The 19,194-nt window shown below is 43.5% G+C and overlaps 3 protein-coding genes and 4 non-coding genes across 8 annotated transcripts in view; 5 read left to right on the top strand and 2 right to left on the bottom strand.

Moving 5' to 3' along the window:
* RNASE6 (ribonuclease A family member 6) overlaps positions 1 to 19,194 on the bottom strand; it is a 476,573-nt gene that overhangs the window by 114,209 nt on the left and 343,170 nt on the right. The gene's annotated exons all lie outside the window — the stretch shown is intronic.
* TRNAT-UGU (transfer RNA threonine (anticodon UGU)) lies at positions 1,180 to 1,252 on the top strand. The gene has a single exon. It is a non-coding gene; the product is annotated as a tRNA-Thr (tRNA).
* On the top strand, positions 1,531 to 1,602 carry TRNAP-AGG (transfer RNA proline (anticodon AGG)). The gene has a single exon. It is a non-coding gene; the product is annotated as a tRNA-Pro (tRNA).
* On the bottom strand, positions 2,506 to 2,587 carry TRNAL-AAG (transfer RNA leucine (anticodon AAG)). The gene has a single exon. It is a non-coding gene; the product is annotated as a tRNA-Leu (tRNA).
* Positions 3,403 to 3,474, top strand: TRNAP-AGG (transfer RNA proline (anticodon AGG)). The gene has a single exon. It is a non-coding gene; the product is annotated as a tRNA-Pro (tRNA).
* RNASE12 (ribonuclease A family member 12 (inactive)) lies at positions 11,327 to 12,517 on the top strand. Its single transcript, XM_066343043.1, has 2 exons — positions 11,327 to 11,413; positions 11,910 to 12,517. Exons 1-2 carry the CDS (start codon positions 11,371 to 11,373, stop codon positions 12,383 to 12,385), a joined length of 519 nt encoding a protein of 172 aa, XP_066199140.1. The 5' UTR covers positions 11,327 to 11,370; the 3' UTR covers positions 12,386 to 12,517.
* On the top strand, positions 17,890 to 18,483 carry RNASE11 (ribonuclease A family member 11 (inactive)). Its single transcript, XM_066344434.1, has one exon. It carries the CDS (start codon positions 17,890 to 17,892, stop codon positions 18,481 to 18,483), a length of 594 nt encoding a protein of 197 aa, XP_066200531.1.

The following is a 19,194-nucleotide window of genomic DNA, read 5'->3' as shown; positions in this document are numbered from 1 at the left end:
CTTGCACCCTTAAATGGCCCTATGACCCAATTTTTCTTCTCTGAATTTGGGAGTTTTCGACTGTTTCTGGAAGAAATGGGCCATTTATTTTCTAGGTGATCCTCTTCATTGCTGTGTTATGTGAGAGTTAGTTACTCTAAGCTTTCCCACAAAGTCTCAGAAATCTGATATGCCAATGGCACCATTTTCTAGCACTGCCATTCATTTAACATTATTTAATATATATATTTGATTTTAGTTGGCCACAACATGTGTCATGGAGAAGCAATACTTTAGAGCTGTAGTGTCCAGTTTGGTAGCCACTTAGCTACACCACATGTGGCTATGGGGCACTTGAGCAAGACTGGTTAAAATTGGGGTGTGTTGTATGTGTAGTACAATATATACAATGGATTTTAAAGACAATAGATGAACAATATGTATCATTAATATATTTTAACATTGATTATGTGTTGAAATGATGGTATCTTGTATATATTGGCTTAAATAAAATGTGTATTTAAGATTTTTTAAAAGTCTATTCAAAGCATTATTTTCTATAACTTTTTCCTGATCACCACTTCTAACACAAACTGGCTTAGATACTCCTCCTCTGTACCCCCAAAACACTCTACAAATATTTCTGTCACAGAACTTAAGTTATTCCACTGTACATACACAACTATCGAATTTATTTGTCCGCTTCACCAGACTAGAAGCTAGAGGGCAAAGACCATAGCTTAGCCTTATTTCCTTAGCATCTACTGCACCTTTGGGGCACCTCCCGCACCACAAAAAGCGCCGCCATATTAAGTGAAAAAAGTGCAGTATAATCTTGCCCATCAAACACCCTCTATTATGTGCCTCTTATTTCTCAGGTGGGTCTTCATGTACCCAAATATCTGGAATTCTTATATCTGCATCATTTCTGGGAGCTAGGAGATACAGGAGGCAATGTCTAAGCATAGTATCAAGGTTAGGGATGAGAATAGAGTCTTGTATCAGCTTTGTTCAAAGCAGTCTTTTGAAGTATTGAGAAGACATGAAAGTATTTCTATTTTGTAAGAATATCATGGATCTGTGCTGGCATCAAGATTCCATTCGCAAAAAAAAAGAAAAAAAAAAAGATTCCATTCGCTTTATCAGGCTACTACTGAATGTATCTATAAGAGAAGATATAGAGATCCCTACTCAGGCAACGGCTCCATAGCTCAGGGGTTAGAGCACTGGTCTTGTAAACCAGGGGTCGCGAGTTCAAATCTCGCTGGGGCCTGTAGGTCCTGCTTTTTTTCCCTCCCCCTCGCTTGGATTCGCAGCTGTGCTCGGCAGATCTGTGTCCTGTATCTCACCGTCTGAAAAAATGTTCCCGCAGTGCGGACGTCCTTCCCCGCTGCTCTGAGGAGCCATCCGAGCCGCTGAGAAAAGACTTCCGGTTTGAAGCTGGTGTTTGCTGAGCAAAGAAGTACGCATTCCTACCAATAGGAGGCACTTCAGAAAACGCCTAGTGACGTGAATGAGCCTTGAGGCACAATTTAAATCCCTAAAAGCGGTGGCTCGTTGGTCTAGGGGTATGATTCTCGCTTAGGGTGCGAGAGGTCCCGGGTTCAAATCCCGGACGAGCCCTCCTTTTATGGCCTCTGATTTAAATTTTTTTGTTACTGTATTTTGTTCTTTCTACTCTGCTTGGAAAAGTTGCAACCAAAAGCTCCCCAGGGATGTGAAATAGCAAAGTATAGACAGCCACAAGTATCTTTAGAATTCTGCCTGACACTTTCACCCTGCGCCGCGCGGGCCGGCCGGCGGGGCAGGTCCGGGAGCAGACCGCTCAGTGCGTCCCGCTGTGAGATGGAGGCGGTGACAGCTCATCCCCTTCCCTGCCTTCCTCCACAGATCTGGATCAGCCAGATAAAACCGTGTACGGGAAGTTGCTTGGAAACTAATAGTACTAACCATAAGAAGCTGTTTTCTTTTCTAGGACGGAACTGGAAGCAGATGCATACTAACAATATCACCATTTTGAAAGTGTGTGATGTGTTGTTCTTCCTGTATGTGCTTGATGTCTTACAGTGCTCCAGACCGTTTTGTAATTGTACAGCTTACATCTCCAGGTTGGCCTGTGAGCTTCCCTTGTGGGCAGGCATTATGTTGTATTCATCTTTCTGAAAATCACAACAGAACAGTGCCAATAGCAAGTGCTCAAAACATGCTCTTTGGCTGAATGAAGAATAGCAAAGCAAATCTTACAGCTTTGCGATATTAAAGTCCTAGCACTTTTTTTTCCTCTGGAAAACCATGGGTTCGAAGGCATCATTGAGATCTTGCGATATGGGCATATTTAATTGAGAAAAACTTTGAATTATGAATTGCTCAAAAATATGAGAAGTCTCAAAAGAGCGCGTACCCCAGATTCTAATAGTTAGAGACAAAAGGTTAGGTGCGAAAAGAAGGGGTGGAGACTCAGTGCCTTGATGTGGCAGACCAAGTATGACCATCGCTGTGTTAAAAAGAGAGGAAAAAAGGAAAGTATGGCAGCGGTGGGATTCGAACCCACGCCCCCGAAGAGACTGGAGCCTTAATCCAGCGCCTTAGACCGCTCGGCCACGCTACCCGTCTTGCTGGATTGTTGGAGACAGACCCTGTACCACTTACACTCTTCATACATTTGTAGTTTTATCGGACTCATCGTTATTTCTTATTCCTGGTTTGTTTTTATCTTTTTATCGTTCAAGCCACAATGCTTGAAATCGGTGGAAAGCTGATACCGATTGCGTGGCCTCCCGAGACTGGGTAACCTTGCGGGCCCGGCACAAGCCTGTCGCTGGGAAGAGTCGGGGCCCTCTCCTGCTGCGGGCGGCCCCCTCGCAGGAAGCCACGCTACCAGTGCTTTTGGTACGCGAAGAATGCGGAGTCTGGGGTAGTCCCGGAAGAGAAGGGTAAAATTTCCAGGAGGTGACAATCTAAGACAGGGCCAGGAGGAGCCCCCAAACCCGTCAGTCTCGCGCAGAGGTTGGGAGAAGCCTCCGTACCCGGCCCCCGCTCTCCCGCCCGGCAAGGGCAAAGCCTTCGAGGAGACGCCCTCCCGGGAAGGCGCACCTGCTCCCCTCCCTACCGCCAAGGATCACCCCGCAGCTCGTGACTGTCTCTGATTCGATTTCCTCCCACCATTCCGGCAGAATCTTTGGCCCACTTGGAAGCGCAAAGGCGCAGAGAAATTATTCTTGTGGATCCTGAAATTTTTTCCCATAAATGATACGTAGTGTGGAGATATCGCTTTTCGGAATTTGGGTAAAGGAAAGTGCAGTGATTTATTCGTCCACAAGGCGGCACTCCGTGCCCATAGTTTTTTTAAAAAGCCCGTAACCAATTGTAGACGTGGCGAAAACTTTTTTACTGAAGTCTCAAACTTCAAGTTGTACTATATTTGGCTCGTTGGTCTAGGGGTATGATTCTCGCTTAGGGTGCGAGAGGTCCCGGGTTCAAATCCCGGACGAGCCCCACTTTTGCCTTCCAGGGAGTTGTCTTCCCACTCCTAATAAAACCATGTTTATTGGTGCTAAACACCATCACATTACCCACTCCCAATAAAATCACACTTATTTGTGTTAAAGACCATCACACTAAGCAAACACCTTTTTGTACCTAATACTGCTGTATGAACATCATTTTATAATCTACCATTTCAGATTTATACACTTAATCCTTAGACAAATGCTCTTTGTGTTATTAAATCAAGGATAAATATGCAGACGTTATTGCACATAATTTACATAGTATTTCTTCTACGAAATCATTATTTCTCAAATCAACCATCATTTCTCTTTTGCATTTTTTATTATCCAGGAACTGTTTATTCAGGACCTAGGGAGACGTATTTTATATCAATAGTTTCACATAATCTTCAGTTTTCCTCCACTGTAAGCATGGGAGTTGGGGGGTTGTGTGCCGGGACCTTCCTGATCAGCAAATGTGGCAGGTGTCTTGTCACATAAAGCCTGGACTTCCTCCCTCATTCAAGCCTAACATTCCAGGGCCCTAGCATGTGGGGGTGGGGGAGCGTATCAATTTGCTGTTCCACTCATCCATGCATTCACTGCTTGAGTCTTGTATGTGCCCTGACCAGGAATTGAATCCACAACAACCCTGGTGTGTCCAGAGGATGTTCCAACCAACCTTGCTGCCCAGCCAGGGCGTTTTGGTTATTTTATTTTATTGAAAAAGAGAACATTTCTAGGTGTAATTAGGTTTGGCCTGGGAGCTGCAGATGCTACCCAGTTTCTCCACAGGCCACAGCTGGAGACCATGTTTGTGTCCCAGTAACTATAGGCATCCTGTATCCTCAGAATCATCCCTTTCCAGCTGCTACTTCATCTTCCCTTGTTTGGTTCTGGGTCAAATCATGTGCCAAACTTTGTCTCTCCCAGTGAGCCTCCTTAGTTCTGCAAGCCACAGAAAATTCCAAAATAAAAGAGACAGCCCAGTGGTTCAGCCTGCTTTAATGAGAGGTGTGTGTAGATACCTGCACGGGAAGAGGTGCTTTCATTTGGGTCACACTCTTCACTCTTCCTCCCTCCCTGACTGTTGAGGGTATTCAGTGCTCACTCACATCCTGCTATTTCATTCAGATGTGCTCTGACTCACCTGATGAAGAAGGGCTAGAAACCACAGGTTTTTTTTTTCCCCCACCACATTCTTAGCACCTGATACTCATTAAAGAATTGTGTGAATTGCTTTTTTGTGTGTGACAGAGACAGAGAGATAGAGAGAGGAAGAGAGATGAGAAGCATCAATTCTTCCTTGGGGCACCTTAGTTGTTTCATTGATTGTTTTGTTGCCTATGCCTTAAGGGTGAGGGGGGTTATAGCAGAGCTAGTGATCCCTTGCTCACATCAGATCTTGGGTTCAAGCCAGCAACCTTTGGGCTCAAGCCAGCAACAATGGGGTCATGTCTATGATCCCACGCTTAAGCCAGTGACCCAGTGCTCAAGCCGGCAACCTCAGGGTTTTGAACTTCGGTCCTCTGCTGTTCCATTCCGATGCTTTATCCACTGTGCCACCGCCTGATCAGGTGGTTGTTTTAAATAAAAAATGTTATACAGGCTTTTTAGGAATATGTGACCCTGTGATAGTGGGGGAGATAGGGAGGATGAAGGTATTCTGGGTTTGAATAGAGGGCCCTTGCAATGTGGGGACTGTGTCATTCTCTGGGAAAGGCTGCGGGGGGGGGGGGGTCATGCCTTAAAAATATTCTGTGGCAACTCTCCCTTTGGACCACAGTATATTCCTATAAATGCTGTAAGAAAGCATTGAAAGGTTCTTCCAATTGGACATAAAGCAAGACACCATTAAACACTCAGGAGCTTTAAATTGGGCATCACTTGCTTGAGCACAGCTGCTTAAGTGCCAAACTGCTTCAGGCTTTTATGGCTTTGAGCAAATTCTGGTGTTTTGGGGTTACATTCTAGGGTTGCATATAATAGCCATCCTGTAAGAGTCTGTAAACTGATTTAATAAGCTGATGAGCAAAAGTCCACACTAGGGAGACAAGAGAGGAAAAGGAAAACTAAGGTTAAGGAAGGAAACTTCATAACCTCACTTGACCAGGTTTTGTGACTGAGGGATCATTGTGAACATAAGCCCTGAGAAAACATTGTTGATGGGTGGGGAGTATGCCTGGAGGATGATATGGAACGGGGTGAGAACCTCTGCTGGCCATACACATGCACGAATAGGCAAGCAGCTCTGCTCCCAGGAGCTGTGAGTGCACACTGCCCCCTTGTGGAAAAATAGGGAACTGTCATAGGGCTTATGTTTAAGGTTTTAACTGAGGGATTGCAGATTTAAAATAAATTTCTAGGGACCCTCCTTATTTTTTGCTGATATGTCTGTGCAAATGATATAGATGTGGAACTTATATAGATCGAGCTGATGGTGTTCATGGGATAGGCTGATTTAAGGACTTAAATAATAATTAGGTAATTCAATGTTTTTCTTTCCTTTCATTGATCTTTCTGATTTCATGTCCACAGAGTGTTATAGGGTCCCACAAAGTAACCCTTAAAAATAACTTTGGAGTTTTACAAAGAATAGCTCTTTGGTAATATGGTTAAAGAGCAATCTTTTAGGCCATTCACTTATGTATTATTCCATTCAATCCATATTTACTGAAAAAGTTATTGAGCAAACATTGGTTGAGCATTTATTACAACCCAGGGCCTGTGCTTAGAACAGATCTGGAGATCCAGACATGTGGTTTCTACCTTTTTTTTTTTTTTTTAACAGAGACAGAGAGAGTTAGAGAGAGGGACAGACAGACAGGAACAGAGAGAGATGAGAAGCATCAATCATCAGGTTTTCATTGCGACACCTTAGTTGTTCATTGATTGCTTTCTCATATGTGCCTTGACTGGGGGGTCACAGCAGACCGAGTAACCCCTTGCTCGAGCCAGCGATCTTGGGTCCAAGCTGGTGAGCTTTGCTCAAACCAGATGAGCCTGTGCTCAAGCTAGCGACCTCGGAGTCTCGAGCCTGGGTCCTCCGCATCCCAGTCTGACGTTCTATCCACTGCGCCACCACCTGGTCAGGCTCTACCCTTTTTTTGACAGAGAGAGAGAGAGTCAGAGAGAGGGACAGATAGGGACAAACAGACAGGAAGGGAGAGAGAAATGAGAAGCAGCAGTTCTTCACTGCGGCATCTTAGTTGTTCATTGATTGCTTTCTTATATGTGCCTTGACCTGGGGTCTACAGCAGAGTGACCCCTTGCTCAAACCAGCAACCTTGGGGTTTCTGACCTGGGTCCTCCGTGTTCCTGTCCAACGCTCCATTCACTGCGCCACTGCCTGGTCAGGCCAGATAGTTTTTTTAATCAAGAAATATATTAAATTTATGATGCTAGTGATAAGGGCCTCAAAGGAAAAGTTATGCAAACAAAACTCCCTCTGGGGGTTCTGGGAAGGCTTTCCTAAGGAAAGAAGTAACACTCAGAATTGTGCCAGGAAGAATGAGGAGAGGTGACTGGAGTAAGAAATATTTCCTAATGAGAGAAATAAATTTTAAAACCCTTCAGTTAGAAAGGAGCCTGATGAGGAGTGTACAGGGTGGGGTAAAAGTAGTTGTTTGTGTGGAAAAAAAAGACATGCAGGTTATGATTATTACAATAGCTTCATTAACTCTTGTGTTTTGCGTATTCACAACAGTAACTTACTTTTCCCACACCCTATGTATGGAGGGAGAGAAGGAGAGTGGTTTGAGGCTCTCTACGCAAGGCCTGGTAGGCAGAGGTAAGGACTATGGTCATTATTTTAAAACTTTTTATGAAAAGCTGCCTGACCAGGCGGTGGCACAGTGGATAGAGCATCGGACCGGGAAACGGAGAACCCAGGTTTGAAACCCCAAGGTTGCCAATTGCCTGCTTGAGCACGGGGTCTCTTGCTCTACTATATTCCCCACACACACACACACACACAATCAGGGCACACATGAGAAAGCAATCAATGAGCAACTAAGATGCTGCAACGAAGAGTTGATGTTTCTAATCTCTTGGCATTCATTCTAGTCTGTGACTCTCTCTGTCAAAAAAAAAAAATCTTACGAAAAGCCAACTACTAGGCCACTGTTCACTCTGTCCTTGCTGGGTACTTCTAAGAAAAAGGAGGGTATTGTTTTATTTTTAATGTATCTGGGTTCTTTAGGGCCTCTGTGATAATTTGGGGCTGGGGACAATCATTTATTCTCTTTCATGAGATTTTAGCTGTTTATCAGGGAAGCTGAAAGTGGCCCAGATGAACAGAGCCTGGGAGTGACACCAAAGATCTGAGTGTCCTTGGAGGTGCTGTAGGGGAAGGCTGGGTTAATGGTCCTTTTGAAAGGGGTCCAAAGGAAACTGGCCTGGGGACACATTTAAGAAGCCAGGTATGCTATGAGCAAAGCATTCTCAGAAGTGTAAATCTGAAGAGACAGTGAGTGGCCTCCCAAGTAGTTATTAAAAAGATATGCTTAGGGCAACCTCCCTTTAACCTGGCCTCCCCTGGGGTATTAGCAGGTGGCAGTCATTTCAGGGATACAAGTAAAGTTGCACACACTAAAAGAAATGGCTTGTTCTGCCTCCAAGGGAGAACAGGACTGCCTCTGTTCTCAGCCTGGGGCTGTAACTGCAAGACTGAGATTGATAGCCTCTGATCTGACTCTGAACCTGTTCTGCCCAAATCAGGGACAGCTTGTTCTTGGACATACACAGCTCTAGTCTGTCCGCCTCACCTGGACATAGAGAGAGGTGACATCATGGGAGGGCAGTGGGAAGAGTGCCCAGAAGCTTGTGAAGGTATTGCATGAATCTTGCTGTTAATATCTTGTCTAGTAAAAACTCTGCTGTTGCCACAAGTAGCCAACAAACCTTCCAGAGTAGGGGTTCTTCATGTCCCCTTTTCACCCCAATAGTAAGTGTTCTTGATTTAGGGAGCTGTTCTTTTGACCAGAATGCCAATTCCCTAGGCTACTTCACAGGGCTACTCCTCCACACTCCCAAACTGGAGCTCCAGCTCCCACCTTGCGCCCAGGACTCATTTTCCCATTTCTCACCCTGACCAGGCAGGAGGTGGAGGGGTGGCCCTCGTCTGCCCATGTGTCTGGGTGGGTGGGGGGAATAGGAGAGGCAGCCAGAGAACGTCATCTTAAGGGTCTAGCCATTGGGGCCACTTTAATTTAGCTCGGAACCTTAGTTTGGTGGCGTAGTGGATAGAGCATCAGACTGAGATGCAGAGGACCCAGGCTCACAAGGCCTGAGGTCGCTGGCTTGGGCACGGGCTCATCTGGTTTAAGCAAAGCTCACCAGCTTGGACCCAAGCTCACTGGCTTGAGCAAGGGGTCACTTGGTCCGCTGTAGCCTTACCCCCCCCCCCACATCAAGGCACATATCAGAAAGCAATCAATGAACAAGTAAGGCACCCCAGCTTAGAATTGATGCTTCTCATCTCTCTCTGTCACACACACAAATTAAGAACCTTAGTTTGTGACAGCAAAAAGTCCCATTCTTCCTTTCTCCTTCTCTGCCACCTCCATTTTAGAGATGAAGAAACTGAGCAGTGACACAGCTTTGTAAGGTCATACACTATGTGAAAATAGTTTGGAAGGGCTCTCTAGAGAAAAGGAGTAGGGAGGAAAAAACAGATTCCAACTCAGAAGTGCTTCCAACCTTTTGGTCTTAAGAGGGGGCTAAAAGTTGGCATCTGGGCAACAGAGAAGAAGGAAGAAACGGTTCGAGAATGGTGGAGGAGGAGAGCGCCTTCTGAGTTCAATGACCTTCCTGAATCCAAGGGATCCCAACTGCTGCACTGCCGATCATCCCTGCCTGGCCCCGCTCCAGCCCACAGATCTTCACTTCTCGTTCTTCCCCTGTAGGACCTGGAACCTCTCTCCCGGTGGAACCCAGATCACTCTGCTCATCTGAACAAAGTTTTTCAAGCTTTTGATTATGAAATGTTTTCCTTGAAGCCCACTCATGAACGTTTTCTAGAACACTGTTTGTCTGAAGGCCAGCAGGAAAAGTGCTGCTACTTGTCCTCCACTGTTTATTCTCCCTTTTTTTTGTTTGTAATTGGAAACCAGAATTTTAGCTAAGCACCTACCCATCAAAATAAACATTATATTTCTCAGTGTCCCTTGCAGTTGGTTGTGACTATGTGGCCAAATTACTGCCAGTGAGATGTAAGTGGAAATGATGTGTGAAACTTTAGGAGGTGTCCTTGCAGGGTAGTGTCTCGCGCTTTTTGCGCCTTTTTTCTCCCAGCTGGCTGGAGTGCAGATGAGGTGGCTGGCGCTAGCACGGCCTCTGGATTGTGACGTGGCTGTCACACGCTGAGATGGAAGTCAGACCCTTGAAGGGCCTGGCCAGTCCTGGACTGACTACCTCAGGCTTTCTTCTATGTGAGAAATAAAATTTCACCTTCTTTAGACTACTGTTATTTTGAGTTTTCTGCCTTTAGCTGCCATTTAGGAAATGCGTAACAAGTATTTTTTTAGACGTTTCTCTTTATACAATGAAAATGTTTATGCAGGATGGTTTGCAAATAGAAATTTATTAATTGGAAAACTCATCAACAATTAATTATGTTCTTATATTTTTGTGGCATTGTGCAACAGATATCCAAAACAGGGCAGTTTGAATTCTAAAAGGATATCCAGGATGAAAGTTTTTAGAAAATAAATAAAAATGTTTTGGTTGTTTATTTTCATGGTCTGGAATTATGGTTTTGTTGTATAGAGACACCTTTTTTTAAGCCTTTCCCAGAATTCTCTGCCCTTTCTAAACCATTTCACCCCAAAATGCTTTTCTTCTTATCAACTAGAAAGACATGGTTATAGAGAGAAGAGACTGTGTATCTGTCTCTCCAAAAGATAAATCATTTCAGGGTAAGAAGTGGTAAAAATGAAGTCTGTTTTCCCATTCTTATATCAAAGGACAAGGAGATAATAGAAACAAAAATGATTCCATTTTCTCAATACTTCAATCTTTCACTAAGCTCTCATCCACTAATTTCCCATGTAGATTTCCAATGTATACCATAGTTCAGCAGTTCCCAAATTTGGATGCATATTAGAATCACTGGAAGAACTTTAAATAATCCAAAACCCAGGTGACCCCCAATAGCAATGTCTCAAAGTGACATTTAAAAATGCCCAGGTGATTCTAATATTCAGCAGAGTTTGGGAACCATTGCCATGTTTTCCAGGGCTTTACCAAGACTAATGATAATGTCAGGGATTGTTCTGCCCTGTCCTGAACACCAGGGAGGAATAGATCTTACTGAAACTGGAGTTCAGGAGTTAAGCTTTGAGATGGTAAGACTCTTTTAAAATTTTTCCCCCTTGATTTGACAGAGAGAAAAACATCAACTCATTGTTTTACTTAGCTGTGCACTCATTGACTGCTTCTCATATGTGACCTTCACACCCCAGCAGAAGGCTCTATCCACTGAGCCACCCAGTAAGGACTGAGGAGGTGAGACTCTTGTTTGCTCTTGTCATCACCCATCTTCACCTGAACTGTTCTGCAGTTCATTTATTTATTAATGAAATGAAGATAATAGTTACTCCATAGGTTTGAGTGAGGACTGGCTGAAATTTTGGAAAATAGACAATGCTGCGTCTGGCACACATCAGGACTTTACTAAATGTCTTGTAAAGTTTACGCTTGTTTAATAAGGATATTTTCAGGATCTGTATTATCCAACTCTCCCTTTGAAGGTAACTTCTCTTCCTTCCCAATGGCACCCAAGTACATGCCTCTGCAGGCCCCTCCCTTTCTGCTCTTTCTGCTCCGGCCCTTCCCACACTCAACTGGCTCCCTACCAGTTATTGTCAGAGAACAGTGAGACACAAAGGATTTTCTCAGATCCATGATCCATATGCTACTTGTGAAAGCTACAGCGAAAACGAAAGGTAAGCGGAGCTCGCACCGAGCCAATTTGGATTGACAGGAGGATAATCGGGAAGAACAAATCAGAAGGCAGTGCTAAAAGCATGTGGAATTGGGTGAAATTAGAGTTGAGAAAACTATAGAGAGGAAGTCATCCTGCAGTAGGAATAAAACAATCAGGCGTGGGTACTTTTAAGCACCTCTGTCTGTTTAGCTCTGTATTAAGCACTCTGATGGGTTCAGGAGAACTAGGAGATTGGATCCCTGCTATCAGGGAGCTGGTGGAAGTAAAACAAGTGGGAATATTAGATAACAGTTCAATGCCTAACTCTGAGAGCTGAAATGATCAGAAATGGCTTTCTTGGAGAGCTGTACCTCCCGGTGGATCTTGCAGGGTATGCATGATTTTATGTAGCAGAGAGAAGGAAATAAAATATCCTCAAGGTGGGGGAGCAAAGTCGGGGGATGGCGCTGGATCTGGTTAGCCTCTACCATCCTCTGTCTCCTCTTACTCTATAGGAGTTCAAGCAAAAGATGTAAAGGGACTCTTACCCCTGATGATATTAATGGTGATAATTTTCCTGATGATTCTGTTCTGGGAAAACGAGCTGTATGAAGAAGTAGCGTCGTCAACCATAGAGCACTTGCATGTGGACTACCCTCAGAGTAACATTTCGGTAAGGTACTGCAACCACATGATCTTACAAAGAATGATCAAGGAACCTGACAACACCTGCAAAAAGGAGCATGTCTTCATCCATGAGAGGCCTCGAAAAATCAATAGTGTTTGCACTTCTCCCAAGAAGAAGGCTTGCCGAAACCATTCGAGCGTTCTGTGCTTCCAGAGTGAGACAAGGTTCAAAATGACAGTCTGTAAGCTCATTGGAGGTCTAAGGTATCCCACCTGCAGGTACCACATTTCCCCCACAGAGGGGTTTATTCTTGTCACTTGCAGTGACATAGGGCCAGTTACTATCCAGAGATATGTTGAATAGCTTGTGCCCAGAACCCGGGTCTGCGATCCTCTCTCCTCCCTCAGTGGCGCGGGTACCAGTTCTCCCAATGTACACCTGAACCGTGCACATGGGGTACAGCCTTGATGGGTAGCCACCAGTAGTTCACTTATTTTTCCAGTATTGCTGAGCTGGAATCTTCTTATTCTGCTTCAATAAAAAAACTCTACTGAATTAAACCATAAACTATGCGTGTGTTTTAATTTCTTATCCCTTTTCTTTGGGTCATTTGATGAGAGTGAAGAGTGAATCCTCTGCAGGAATGGGATTAGGATAAGGTGAGTGAGGCACTCACTTCACATGCAGATTTTAAGGGACACCTTCAAGTAATCTAGGTAAATTATATATATTATATATTATATATATATAATATATATATTTAATCTAAATTAATGCAAAAATCCCTGATAAACAAAATACTTAATCAAGACCCAATCTGACTGGGTTGAATTTAAGGGCAGGTGAGGTATGTGAGTTGTGCTGGTGCATGGTTGGAGCCTGTTATTTAAATTTTTGATATTTATTCATCAATGATTGTTCTGAATTAAACTTATTTTAAAATGTTGACTTAAAATATTACCTTGATTACTGGGATATTTTGTGTCTCCTTAAATTTTGTACCCAGAGTGAACGCCTCATTCATTTCACCTTAATACCAAATGTGGCCCTAATAGTAGGGGCATTGGAAATTGGAGTCATGTTTTAGGATTTTCTCTAACGATGGCACATATAACTTAAGCTACATCTGCTCCTGTTCAGCAGCCCTCCCTGGGGCTTGAAAGAAAGGAAAACAGAAATCAGGATCCTCACTGGTCAGAAACCATCTCCTTGAAGGACTGGAGAGAAATGGAGAGGGATTTCCTAGGGAGAAATTGAGACTCAAAGCTCAGCACATCTGTTTGCATCCCCAGAGGATACAGAAAGGACTTTGACTCAGACTACTAACTCTTTTCCTCTTTTAGTTCTTACAATTGAACTGGTTGTTTAGTTCTTTCATGTTTAGCTGTGGGCAGAGTTATCTTCAGAGTTAGAGGGCAAAGGAAGAGTTTCCTAATAATGGGAATTTGATGAAGTTCTGTTCCTCTGTGAGCCTTAGTTGTCTCCTCTGTAAAGTGAGAAGGTTGGAACTAGATAATCTTTGAGGTTCTTTGCAGGCCTATTACACCACTATTATACTCACTCGTAGTATGGAAACTAACCTTGTTGTAGGGGAGAGTTAGTACTGGGGAGTAGAAAAAATAAAGGGTATTTGGCAAGAAAGAGCCAGAGTATGGGAAAAACTAATTCTGAACCATGACATTTCAAAGCTGTGAGAGCCAGAAACTTACAGTGAGCTAGAGCAGGCTCCAACAATGCATAAGCTTCTGTTCTGATCTTCTCAGTTGAGAGACTTCAATTATTAGATTATTTATTTGTACTTCATTCAAGGTCAGATCAAAAGAGGAGGTACTCTTTTTTTTTAAATTTTTATTTATTTATTTTTTACAGAGACAGAGAGTGAGTCAGAGAGAGGGATAGATAGGGACATCTAGACAGCAATGGAGAGAGATGAGAAGCATCAATCATCAGTTTTTCATTGCACGTTGCAACATCTTAGTTGTTCATTGATTGCCCTCTCAAACGTGCCTTGACTGCAGGCCTTCAGCAGACTGAGTGACCCCTTGCTGGAGCCAGCAACCTTGGGTCCAAGCTGGTGAGCTTTGCTCAAACCAGATGAGCCCACGCTCAAGCTGGCGACCTTGGGGTCTCAAACCTGGGTCCTCCGCATCCCAGTCCGACGCTCCATCCACTGCGCCACCGCCTGGCCAGGCAAGGAGGGGGTACTCTTATGCCAGTTGTTAACCCTGTCTTTTGTAAGCACCATATTCTAACTCATTGATTAGATTATGGAGGAGGCAGGTGACAAGGGTAAGTAAAAGACACTTTACAACCTTGTAAGTGGGCAGGGCTTACTCCTCTGGGGACCCTCTCACAGCTGAGTTTCATTACCCATTTCTTGGTGGGAACCTCACTATCACAGTTTTCTTCATGGAAGTTTGGATGCTACCAAGGGAGCAGAGCCCTCGGCATCTGAAGATGCTGAGCGGGAACAGGTGGTTCCTTGGGTCCTAGTATATGACTTGTTGGGTCCTGGTAGCAGCTTCATTTCCTGGGCAAATCTTTCAAGTAGCTGAAATGTGTCCTTGAAGGCCCCCGTTTCTATGTTCTGAATTCTGATTCCATTTCCTCCTCCCCTCCCTAGACTTTATTGTTTCTTCCTTCCCAATGATTTTTCTTCCTTTCCTTATCTAACCTCCCTCTTACTAATTAAAAACAAAATCTTGCAGATAAATGCATTCCCACTGAACTATCAGTAAGTAATTGAGACTCTCCACTGGAAATTATCCTCAGAGTATTTTTATTCAACAGGGATCAAAGCCCAATTCAAGCGAATTGTGACACTTCAGACATTCGCAGTTTGGGTTTTTGTTGTTTTTTTTGTTTGTTTGTTTGTTTTTTAATGGGCACCTAGCAGTCCAAATCAAATCTAGGTAGCTGCAAATTCTTCCCAGTTCAGAAATATGTTACAGGAAAACTGAATCTCTGCATTGCTCTTTTTAATATTTTTCTCATTATTTTTCTGTTTTCCTATATCACCTCACTATTGATGTTGTTGATAGTTGATGTTTAGAGAACAGTCTAAATCCTTCTTCCCTCCTCCCTTTAACCTGCACCAAGTCTATGCTCAAGGTTCAAACATGACCACATCCATTTAATTCTTAATAATCTATTAATAATCAATCAACCCAATTATTAGGGCTTATATATTCTTTTTTTTTTTTTTTTTGTATTTTTCTGAAGCTGGAAATGGGGAGGGACAGTCAGACAGACTCCTGCATGCGCCCAACAGGGATCCATCCAGCATGCCCACCAGGGGGCGACGCTCTGCCCACCAGGGGGCGATGCTCTGCCCCTCCGGGGGGTCGCTCTGTTGCGACCAGAGCCACTCTAGCGCCTGGGGCAGAGGCCAAGGAGCCATCCCCAGCGCTCGGGCCATCTTTGCTCCAATGGAGCCTCCGCTGCAGGAGGGGAAGCGAGAGACAGAGAGGAAGGAGAGGGGGAGGGGTGGAGAAGCAGATGGGTGCTTCTCCTGTGTGCCCTGGCCGGGAATCGAACCAGGGACTTCTGCACGCCAGGCCGACGCTCTACCACTGAGCCAACCGGCCAGGGCCAGGGCTTATATATTCTTGGTACTGGACTTTGCCCTCATTTCACACACAAGACACTTTAAAATTAAATGTAATGGCCCTGGCCAGTTTGCTCAGAGGTAGAACATCAGCCTTGTATGTGGATGTCCTGGGTTCCATTCCCAGTCAGGGCACACATGAGAAGCAACCATCTGTTTCTCTACTCCTCTTTCCCCTCTTGTAGCCATGGTTCAATTGACTCGAGCACATAGGCCCTGGGAGCTGAGGATGGCTCTGTCCAGACTCTGCCTCAGATGCTAAAAGTAGCTCGGTTGCAAGCATGACCCCAAATAGGCAGATCATTGGCCCCAGACGGGGGTTGTTGGGTGGATCCCTGTTGGGATGCATGCGGGAGTCTGTCTCTCTATCTATACTCTTCTTCTCACTTGGAAAAGAAGAAAAAAAAATTAAATTAAATATAATAAAAAATACAAGTCCATGTGTACTAATGTCAATTGAGTAGTATAAGAAGTAGTGGTATGTAGCTCAGAGGAATGAGAAATAGATTGGTAAACTAAAGGAGTAAGAAAATATGTCAAAGAAAGAACGTGATCTGAAATGGGCTTTGAAGGATTTCAAGAGGCAGGCAAGAGTAGGCATTCAAGAAAGGAGCAAAAATAAAGAGACGAAATAGAGTGCATTCAAAAAGAATGTGTCACACTGATTTTATGAGAGCCAGTTTACATACCAGAATAATGGGAGATGAGCCTGTAGAAGCAGGCTGGGTTTAGATCAAGTAAAGCCTTGACTAAGTGGCCACACAGGATTTGATTACCTTGTATAGGCAATGAGGACTACTTGAAGGTTTCTGTAGCAGTGTCACTGCAAGTGGTATTTTAGAAAAGTAGTGTATTGAAGAAATTGGAAGGGCAAAGAGTGGTGATTAAGAAGTAAGTGAGTGTGAAAATGCAGGAGATACAAGTATAAGGGAAGGAGGCTCATAGAGGTGAGAGAAAAAGGAGAAAAAATGAGATCTTTCTAGAGCAAGAGAAAGAATTATCACCCTAAATAACCATTCTTTCTGGGATTCTCCCATCCAAGTACTAACCAGGCCCGACCCTGCTTAGCTTCCGAGATCAGACGAGATCGGTGGGATTCTCATTATGAATTTTCCAGTATTGGTCTCAAGTAAAGAATTTTCTACACTGGTCAAGCCATATTATGTTGTTAACAAACATTACTAAGAAATTAACGTATATACAGTTCTGTGTTTGATTCTGTATAGAATAAAAAGAAGCAGGAATTATGTTGCAGAATCAAGGAATTTTTAGCCTCAATAAGAGAGATAAGACTAACATCTATCAACTGACTTGAAAAATAAAAAAAGACCATATAAAATAAAGTGCAATATAATCTATGCTGTAGGGTTTCAAAGAAGGGGGGATCACCTTGGGTTAAAATATAAATAAATAGACTGGGAACATCTCACAGAAGAGGAAGTAGTTGGTGCTGCGCATGTCACTGGGAGTCTGAGAACCACATGGACACTTTGTTTAGTCCTCTGAGCATTCTTGGTTCCACATTGTCTCCTCCTTCCATCTCATACAATTCTACCTACCCTCTTTTTATCCCCTCCTTCCCTCAGTTAGGCTCAGTAGCAGAAACTCCCAGGAAACAAATACAATTTCACATCTTGCCTTGCAACAAGCTGAAAGCTTTCTCTACAGGAGCAACTTTGCTAAAGGAACTGGTAAAGACAGAGATCTCATGACTGAGAATTGGGGGGAAAAGAAATGGGAGAGGGTTGAAATAATATTGTGGGGGGGTTTTCAATATCTCACTACCATGCGCCAGGTATTGTGTGGGGCTGTAGGAGATATAGCAGTAGTGAGAGATGTGTTGAGTGAGATTCTTGTGGCCCATTTTGAAGATTATAGACCCTACCAATAAAATTACAGACAAGGAGAAAAGGAAGAGAAATACTGTAACTACTTGGTTCTGGATACTTTAAACATATTATGTAATTCTCACATTTTTTTTGTTTTTCATATGGGGAAACTGAGGTTAGTTAAATGAGGTACATTTTTGTTAGTGGATAAGCAGAAATTTGAATCTAGGTCTTCAGGCTCCACAACTGATGGTCTTTTCACATCATCACACTTCCCTTAACAGATGTAGGAGTCTTAAATTACATGGAGGGGTCAATCCTGAGGATAACTATCTTTAGGAAAATAGAGCTATCTCATTAATATTTTCTTTATTTTCAATCTTTTACTTTATTTTTATTTTTACTGCAGAAGAGATTAACCTGTATCCCAGATGGCGACCTTTCTGCTGCTACTTGGCCTGAGGTTGATTCTTGCAGGATCTTCAGGAAACAAAATGGAGACAATTAAAGAAGAATTTTCAGAGGAAAAGATGCAATATGATATGACAAAAACTGACCAAGAAAAACAGACCATTGAGGTATTAATAAACTTGACTCTGTTATGTAAAAATACCAGCCTTAGTATGTCCAAGGATGTTATGTCTACGTTATTGACATTCAGAAGATTACATTATAGTTTCCCCAAAGGAAACAGTCCAGGTAATGACAAAGAGAATTTCAATGACATGGTGATCTGGAGCAAAGTTTCAGAAGCTAATAGGTCATGCAAGTTGAGCCATAACTTCATTCTTGCCTCCACGGAAGTGATCCACAGGGTCCCCAAGGCTCCCAGCTGCCAGCATGGACAAAATCTTAGCATAAGTTGCTCCGAGAGCCCAGAACTGGAGACCACTATGGGCCAGCTCACTACAAGCAAACAATTTTCCAGGTGCCAATACCACAGTGTTGCCTCATTAAAGAAAATATTGGCAGTGCTAACAGGTCATTCTCTGATGAGCTGGTTAGTTAGTGGCTCTAAATTGTAAATCCCACAGAGCTGTGAGACTATAGTCTATCTGAAGAACATATTTATTATCATTATTGTTTATTGCCTTCTGTTATCCACTTCTACCCTTTTAGCACTATAGTAAACTCCTGATTATTTATACTAATTGTAAGAATAAAAAAATCCAAAATTGTAGGCCCTGACCTGTTTGCTCAGTGGTAGAGCATCAGCCCAGCATGTGGATGTTCCGGGTTCGATTCCAGGTCAGGATGCACAGGAGAGGCGCCCATCTGCTTCTCCAACCCTCCCTCTCTCGCTTCTCTCTCTTCTCCTCTCTCTCTTCTCTTCCCCTCCTGCAGCCAAGGCTCGATTAGAGAGAGTTGGCCCTGGGCACTGAGGATGGCTCTCTGAGCAGAAGTGGTACGTGCTACTTCTAGGTCAAGGTCTTATGACACTGTACTGGCCTCCTCTGTGATTTTTTTTTCTTCTCAACAGCTAGATTCCAAAAAATGGACACAAGTGTGACTCATCCTTATTAATGTAGATGATAATAATGTCCTAGGAAGAGCCTGAATAGCAAAAGGGAAGGATGCCACATGCTGCCTAACTGCGTGAAGCAGAGTTATCAAGCCAACCTGGACTGCTCATCTTGGGGCTGTTATATGGGAGAGAAATAAAGATGTCTATTTCAAATCAACTATACTTTGAGATTTAGTTCCATCAGGTTAGCTTTTCCATAACAACTGTAATA

Source organism: Saccopteryx leptura, chromosome 6 (genome assembly GCF_036850995.1).
Source record: "Saccopteryx leptura isolate mSacLep1 chromosome 6, mSacLep1_pri_phased_curated, whole genome shotgun sequence".
Lineage (NCBI taxonomy): Eukaryota > Metazoa > Chordata > Mammalia > Chiroptera > Emballonuridae > Saccopteryx > Saccopteryx leptura.
Note: the sequence above shows the minus strand (reverse complement) of the source record. Positions and strands in the feature narration are given on the sequence as shown.